Raw genomic sequence first — 8904 nt, forward strand, 5'->3', positions numbered from 1 at the left:
CACACACACACACACAAAAACAGCAAGAGAGAAACAGCAAGTTAAAAGCCAAAAAATCCTTGTGCGAGGAGGTGAGAGGCCATGAATAATGATGACTGAGGAAAGGGCTAATACTGTCAGTGGTGGCATCTTTTGCTCCAGCTGTGTGTTTTATATATATGTCATGGCATTTTCCTGCCAGCTCCTGAAAGCTTGAGACACATGAAAGGGCCAAAAGAGAGCCGTGAGGTTGCCTGGGGGCAGAGGAGCTGTCAGGTGGCTGCCAGGTGAATACAGAGACACAAAAATAAGTGAGTGGAGGGAGGTAAAACAGGGAGTTTTTGGCATAACTGATTTTACCCACAAAAAGATTGCCCTTTCATCCCTTTTGGAGATGCTATAAAACCTATCCCCCTTTCCCTATACACAACATAAAATGCAATGTTCTTGTAACTCCACAAGTCTTACCTGAGCAGCTGAATTCGTGTTTCTGTACCTCTGCCACATTGAGCCCTCTGAGCTCAGAAGGGGCAGTGCACTGGGTGAATAGACCAATTGTAGGCCTTTGTCTGAGCCACTGGGCCAACCACGCCAGGTGACAGTCACAGTTCAGATTGTTGGAATGGAGACGGCTGTTAAAAGAGAGAAACAATTGGATGCATTAAAATATGTAAAGTATATATTCTTCGCTTTCTAAAATACCACCAGCAGAGGACACAAATAGCATTAAAAGTGTATTCTTTTTTGAGAACTCATCACACACAATCCCTGTGGAAAAACACACAAAATGATACACTACGTGGCTGATTGTAAATGGCACATTCGAAAAAAGGAGGAACACTAAAGAGGATTTTTCTAAACCCAATACTCCAAACACGGCATTCCTTGGAATGCTGTGCCTGTCCAGAATAACTAGTTCTGTGGTGCGGTAGAGCATGTATGCTAACTTGCGAACCCGTGTGCACAGACACATAGTGCACACATAAACAGAAAAGCCATTTAATATAACCCCACTAGGAGTGAGAAAGCCCAAAAAGCCACCACAAGAGCAGTGGAGTCACGGCTCTGAGAGTTTCGGCAGGCATAATTGTTTTAATTTGTACATAATTTCAGATTTAGTAATCACATACAATGCACAATGGGCTTCTGGGGCTATATTCATTTATCTGGGCCAGTTGTTGTTGTGTGTGTTTAGATAGAGGGGATAATGGCCCCTGGCACTGCTACACACCCTTTTGTGGTGCTCCGTGGTTATGGCTGCTCCCCAACACTGCCTGGAATGACAGATTGCATCTACTCCCATAGAGATTGTATGGGACTTCAGCACTTTCTCTTTGACTGCAGGCATGTGGGATATAGTTTTATTTGACCTCCAGGGAGGTAGAGAGCATTGTGGTGGGACAGGTGGGACTTACAAGGTTCGTAGCTTGGGCATGTGGTTGAAGCTGGAGACGGGGATGCTGCTGATGTTGTTGTTGTTCAGCGTTCTGTAAAAAGAGTGAACAAAGTCACATTGTCAGTACAGAGGAGGAATTTTTATATCTATACTTCAAAAACAGTTTTTTTGCGGCTGTCCTCTTCCGTTCCATCATTTTAAATCTATCCCTCACTCTGTCTCATTTTTCTCTGTCTCTCTTTGTCGCATCCCACTGGGAATATAACACCTCATTCCACGCAGATGGGAAGCCCTCACGCCTCCCACGCATCCATAGTCGTGCATGCAAATATAAACACATGCATGCACATACAAGCATGATTACAGGCACCCTAACTTGTAGTTTGAGAAATATACAATACACACACATGCAAACACCACTGAACCATCAGTGAAGGCATCAGCTGCAGCGAGAGAATCAGGTCATTTCAATCAGCCTAATAACCCTCAACCATATTTCAAGCTGCTCCCCCTTTTAACACAACCTGTTCTCCTCCCCCATAAAACCTATAGATACGGACACCACCAAAACAATCCCCCCAATCCCTCTTGCATCATTATGACAAACCTATCACATCTGCAATCCATCCATGCCATGAAAGCAGCCTTTTTTTATTGTCTCCCCACCCCCTAAAAAACCCACAAACACACATGCAAAACCCAGTCAATCACCATAAAATAACAAGGCTGTCAATGTGCCTTTGTCCCCCAGCCTGCACTTCAAGTCTTCATTGTTTCAGGTGGAGAGCTTAGAAGCCTGTGATTACGATTTTTGATAAGGGATGATTAATTGAATGTTTAAAAACTACATAACATGGTCGCCACTGCGCCCAGAGAGGAATGCTCAGTTGAATTGGATTTTTGATCAAGATGGTTGGAACTCCCTTGTCAGATGGCCCGCCCAGGGCTGGGTAGAGTATAGATAGAGGTGGAGGAGTAGGTGGGGCTGGGGGGGGTGGGTGTTAATGTGATGGAGGGGAACGCTGCTGTTAACTGTGTGGAACAATGAGTTAATGGAGCTTGATGTAGGCCCCCACATGAGGCCCGCTGGGGGTATTTTGGCATACCAAGGCCGGACTAATTAAAAGTCTGCGCTTTGTGTATATATTAGTTATGATTATCAGCAGGGCAAAATAGTGTCTTCATTTAACTAAGTGCTTTATTTTAATGATATAATATGGGAGTGGATGAACAGCATCATTTCAAATACTTACAGCACTTCCAAGCCTCTGAGAGCTCTGAAGGCTCCATCCTCAATGCAGCTGATGTGGTTTTTATCTAGCTGTCTGCAGAGCACATGGGTGAGAGAGAAGCTTTGTTACACAAGACACATACACAATCTGTCTGTCTCCCTGTATAGTAGTTGTAATCATTGATACAGTCAGTAGTACACTGAAGGACTATGGTAAATCAATACATGCTTTAGTCATCGTAGCTCAAGTAACCGCCAAGAAGTGAAGCAAAGGAGGACTTCACTGATTGTTTATCTGTCGATACGCCTCATAAATTTGTGTGTCCATGTGTGAACGTGCATGTCATCTGGTGACAATGTAAATCACAGTTGCTACAAGCCATCTTTGGGGACGGCTTGTGTGTGTAAGGTAGTTAGTCTACTCAGAGTTAATCCACTTTACTCTTAGTTAGGGTCATTAAAGAAAAAAATATGTTAACATGCTAGAATTATACGGAATAGAGCATACCCATCTGCTGTTCACTTACAGTGCCTTTTAGTGTGATTTCCTCTGCTCAGGATAATCCTTATTTACTCTTATTATCACTGATTTCATTGAGTTAACTCTGTGTGTGTGTTAGCTAACTTGTGATGGGCATATTTTTTTATTCTACAGACCAATCGATAAATAATGAAAAGAATCGTTAGTTGTAGCGCTAAGTATATCCATCCCAGCTGGAAATGGTTAGGTACTCACAGGTTTTTGATGTCTGTAGCTCCTCTAAATGCTTTTCTGGGGATGGACTGGATGAAGTTCTCACTCAGATCTCTGTGAAGACAATAAATCGGCATGAGTTACACATATCTTACCTTAAATATGACTTGGTTTGGTTGAACAGGATGTGTGCTCTTTAAAAAAAAATGCAATACAACCTTTTTTGGGAAGCAATATTACCACAATTTCCACAGTAAATGTTTGACTTCCAGTGTTTAAAGCATGCTTTTCAACCAGCAGAATTCACACTGTATTCAGTGTCACTCCCTCTTTTACCGCACTCATCGGTGCGGAACAGAAAGCTAAAGGCAATTTCTTTTTTCTCTCCAATGTGTGCCAAAACCCTGAGGTGTGGTACTGCATGGAGAGCTCTACTCACAATGGACTGAGTATTTTATAATGGCTGTATTATTCAGTGTTCATTCATGCTATAATTTGACCGAACAAACTGGCAGCAGGGCAGCGACCAATGAGGGGTCCTTGCTGATCCTGTGGGGTGGATTCATTAGGACGATGTGGCACAAAGAACATTACCTTTTACTATTAGGCTGTATGCATATGTGTGTGTGCGTGTGCGTGTGTGTTTGCATGTGCGTGTGTGTGTGGTTCCAGCTCTTAACGGTGGGTACAAATTAGGCATTTGAAAAGTGCATGTGTGTGGAAAGTAAGAGAGTGAGAGAGGGGAGGGTCAAAGAGGAAAGGAGGGTAGGAGAGTGAGTGAAACACAAGTAGCCATAGTTTTAATTAGCAGAGTCTTTTGTCTGTCGTTTAAATGGTGAGCTAACCTCATTCAGAAAGGCTCTGCCCCTCTTTTACACAAGCACACACACACTACATAGGGAAACTGTAGGGCGCTGCCAGAGAGGCTCCTGTCTTGAAACACACACACACACACACACACACAGGGGGCTCCTACAGCTCTGACAGACACAAACAACTTATGGTTGCTCATAGGGAGGTTGAAGCACAACACCACAATATATAAAACTAAACAACTGTTCTGCATGAGACTGATGACTTCTACTCTTTTAATGGTAATGTACACCACAGCATGCATTCCCATGACGCACAAAACAAGTATCCACAATTATAAATCCCCATGGGGTAATGTTATAATGATTGGCCAAGACTCCCGCAACACATTGTCTAATGTCCCCATTGGGTGATCCTTTCCAGAATTTTCCTCGGAATGAATATTGCACATACACTGTTTAAATGGGACACAAAAGAGCGGAGCAAAACACACCACAGCGGTTGAGTTGTGCAATCTATCTAATGAATGGCTGGTTGTGCCTTTATGGTGCAGCAGAAATGAAAACAGCGCTCTGCCGGCCAAATATGGGTGGATGGAATTTGTTTGATTTTTTGTTGTTTTAATATATTAAAAATCCAAAGCAACTATTGAACTTTTACCAAAATAAAATTAGGCATTTTGCATGAACATGCATAGTTCAATGTTTCACATGGATGTATATGCATGAGCACGGTAAAAGTCCTATAAAGATCAAGCTGTATGTTGGCAGCTGACTGTGACTTGTTGGGTCTCACCCCATTAGAAGATGGCCGTGTATTTATCATGACATGACACTATGTGGGAATGGCCATAATATGATCACCTTAACCCTTTTGTTGTCCTCCTGGGTCAAAAACGGACAAAATTTTGTCATTTTTTTCCCCCTTTTCAGATTTCTTTTTAGTTTTTAACACCAACTTACTACCACTAGTTTTACAGTACTTTTTGGAATTCATGGTCAATCCCCCTCATTTCTATATAATTATACCTAATATTTGAATTAAAAAAGCAGAAATTATGAATTATTTTGACTAATAGTTAAAATCAGAGGAACGTACAGATGAGTTTCGTCAGGAATGAAGGTGATCAATTGTATTTACAAAAAGCGTTTTGTGGTAATTTGGTTAAAAAGAACCCCATATTTCAGAAATAAACATTTTTTAAAGGGGTCAAATTTGACCCAAGGACAACAAGAGGGTTAATACCTTGGATAAACTAACAAAGAAACTGTCTAATTATCTTAACTGGATCACATTTTAACAGTACAGACAAGAGCTTTATCCGGCTGTTATTCTCAACTTACAAAAAAATGCAACATGCATATACAGATGTGCAAATGAAACACACACGTTGTAGCTGGCTTGTGTTCAAAGAGAACATAAATATTCAATCTAATTTTATCATCTGTGGTTTTATGGAGTTTTTATTACCTCTGCAGATCTGCATGGCATCTGCTTTCACAGAGATATTCAGGCAATACAGTTAGCAGGCAATTTAGGCAATTACACAACAATAATAATAATAATAATTCTGTCAGTCTGCCACAAGTTGCAGAATCATGTCCCAAACATCAAACCACCTTCATGTCTTGTAAGTAGCAAGCATGGGAGCCAGAACAGTTGTGCTCTCTCCAGTTCCTTTGTTGTTCTCTTGGCAAAACAGCCTAAGTGCAGAGTTGAAAGCTGAGTCAGTCTGGCACCCGGGCTATATTGGTGCCTCTTATCAAGGCAGCTCATTGCGAGAAGAATGCTTTTGCTCTACCTAGCCCTGCATTCTATCTGATGGGTAATTAATCCTCTACCTTCCTGCAACAAACACACTAACACACTGAGATGTCATAGTGCAGCACGGCAGACACACTGTTAATAACTTCTCACCCTGGACATATGGGCGGAGTGTGGTATGTCTTTTCTGTGTGTGTCTGAATATATGTGTTTGCTCCTCTGTTCCAATAAGAAATTATTACAGTTTGCTGTGCTGGGACAGCATTGTTGGAGCACCAGAGGCTAGTGCAAGGAGAGGAAGAAAGACAGAGAGATGGCGACGGACATAAAAAGCTGGAAAGCAAGACGAGGCAGGAAGGCTCTGACAATATGAATACAATGCCATGTATGTGAGTAGTACAATGAAAGCTTTGGGGGGGAATCCGCACACTAAAACCCCCATAATCCAATTAGCACGCTATAACACGATTGGCTGGAGTGATCTATATGCTCCCACTTATGGTGCTGTTTGATTGGATTAGATGCTGAGGTCGTGGGAGGTCGCTTTCTAACTGTAGGTCTGTTCTGGGACAATGTGTGCCCCAAACTAGCCCCATGACAACCCTAAATGATGCTGTCCATTGTGCCAGAAAGTCTGCTTTTCTCTCATTTACTTATATTGCCTTTCTCCCTCTGCCTGTTTCTTTCTCTCCTCTGTCACATATAACAGAATAATCACAGTGGTCATGGTTTGGAGTCTGTAGTCTTCTGTGTCCTATAAGGATTTATCGACGCGTTCAAATCCTACGGGAGCCAGAGCAATATTAAATTTAGCAACGCTACATTTCTGCATTTACACATTCTTAAAACGGCAAACAGGACATTACTGTGGGAGACCATGCTGTATTTTACATATTCTGTGGTTGCCCCTCACTGGTGTTTTCTAAGCTCAGCCCCGACTGCGTTGGCTCCGAGATATTTGACATTTCTGATTAGTTTGGAAGCAGATTTCCAGGGAAGCACTGAACCCTTCAAAAACGATTATGTGAGAACAGTCACCGCAAAGTGGGATACTGGCCACCATGGTCTCCATCACTAAGTCATGCCAGTAAATCTAATGTTACAGCCCTTCAGCAAATACCACCACAGTGCATCACTTGAGAAGCAGCCCAAACATAGTCAACAACCAAACTGGCATTGAGAAATAACACTTTCCTTACTTATTGTCTTCTGTTTCTCCATTAAATCATTTTCATGTCTGGCCAATAGACACCTTCTAAAATGTGAGTTGAATGCTGCTTCAGGCTTAACTAACCTCAGGGTCATGAGATTGTGAAGTACAGCATGAGCAGAGAACAGCCAAAGTGAAGTATCATAAGCAGGGGCACAGGTCCTAACCATTCCACCACACTTGCACAGCTCTGTTAAGGGTAAAGGATTTCATGAAAATCTTCAGAGCCATGCCACACTCTCCACTGCTCAGACTCCTTCCATGCACTCATTACAATGCTATGAAGACTATCCCAAGGAATGGCAGCCCCAGTCCAGGCCCCTAGGCATCTCACAGAGTGCTGTAATGGTGTCAGACCTGCAGACCGTTTTTGTTTGCTTATTTCCTGCACACAGCATGCCCACCAGTGCTTTTTCATTACAGGTGTGTGAACCAATGCCTGAGTAAGCGAGAGTGTGGCAAAGTCAGTGTTCAAATGGATAAGACCTGGTATGGATTTACCTTAATGCACTACATACCTCAAAGCGGGCAGTCAGTTCATAAATGCAGCCTGGCCCTCGTTCGGTGACGTTGCTCACAGTTCATTCCCATTGTTGCCCTAATGATGAGGCAACACACATGTTTTCAGGTGTGTCCTCGCTGTGTGAACTAGAGCCCCCTTAAATGCTGCAGTCAGGATTTTTAAGGTTTCACTTGTACAAACAATGGTATCGTTTAGTTGGTGTAAAGTGCTTGACAATAAACTCAGCTACTGATATGCCTATTTACAAGAAGCCCTGCAGAGTCTATATCTGGAATAATTAGCAATGTTATCAGACATAGCTCAAGGCGCCTGGTCTGGAGATTAGCCGCACATTGAAGGTAATGTTTGGTTCCTGTCTGATTCACATCATTAACCTCTGATCTCTATCTCAGTAGGCTACACTGCACTAATACTGTACACAACTCTCTTCTGAATGACACAAATACCTACTGTGACTGCCTAAAGCAGCGTAAAGTGTTTTTTTTTTTTTTATGCCTGTGATAATGACACTTTTAATTCTTTAATCTTTTATTTCTGACAGCAAAAGGAGTTTCTAGGAATGATGCAATGGCTCAGCCACCTTTAGAGCAGACATCTTTTTCTGGTTAAAACCCTCAGGTCTTTAGGCACTACAGTTTGGTATTCTGTGGGTAAGTATTATACAACTTTTTATGAATACATGAAAACACGATTATGGACATATGCGCACACATGCCTACGTGCGAACATAAACACTTGCCTCTTTCTTGTCCTTAAGATTTTATTACATCTGCCTCCATAGATAGTTGACAACAGCGGTTGACACAGTGGATCATATATTAGACGGAATGATCTAAAGTTCTGAAATCTTGATTTTAGAAGTTTCTCTGAGGGGAAATACCATTTAAGGATTTATGTGAAAAGTCTCTTTTCATGGACCTCCTTCACACTTAGCGTTCTCTGTTACCACTTTCTTTCTCCTTCTCTTTGTCTTTGTTTGCACTTTTCTGGTAAACTAACTCTGGTATTAGTCAACTTTTCCCTTTTTTTAGCTAAACTAAGACAGATTTTTTTTTTCTTTAATATACTCATATGAGTAAAGTGAATACATTTTAATTCAAAAATGTACACTGCATAGAGTTGGAAAACAGTATTTTCAAATTACTGGCATTTCTCGGGCGTACCACAACTGCTGGTGAATATAGAATACTTAACAGAAATGATTTTGAGCGATGATTTTGGATGCTATTTTGGATGATTTTATAGTGGTTTTGCATTTCAAAAGCAAAAGTAATTATCTGAAAGTTCTGGGTAA

General features: G+C 41.7%; 1 protein-coding gene across 4 annotated transcripts in view; it reads right to left on the minus strand.

Moving 5' to 3' along the window:
• slit1a (slit homolog 1a (Drosophila)) overlaps positions 1 to 8904 on the minus strand; it is an 88206-nt gene that overhangs the window by 33305 nt on the left and 45997 nt on the right. For all 4 annotated transcript variants that reach the window (XM_032540501.1, XM_032540499.1, XM_032540500.1 and 1 more), the window contains exons 5-8: positions 3343 to 3414; positions 2629 to 2700; positions 1395 to 1466; positions 448 to 611 (exon numbers count right to left, since the gene is read on the minus strand). In XM_032540501.1, coding sequence (XP_032396392.1) covers positions 448 to 611; positions 1395 to 1466; positions 2629 to 2700; positions 3343 to 3414 — 380 coding nt within the window. The remainder of the gene's footprint in view (positions 1 to 447; positions 612 to 1394; positions 1467 to 2628; positions 2701 to 3342; positions 3415 to 8904) is intronic.

This window comes from Etheostoma spectabile, chromosome 17, assembly GCF_008692095.1.
Source record: "Etheostoma spectabile isolate EspeVRDwgs_2016 chromosome 17, UIUC_Espe_1.0, whole genome shotgun sequence".
In the NCBI taxonomy this organism is placed as follows: Eukaryota; Metazoa; Chordata; class Actinopteri; order Perciformes; family Percidae; genus Etheostoma; species Etheostoma spectabile.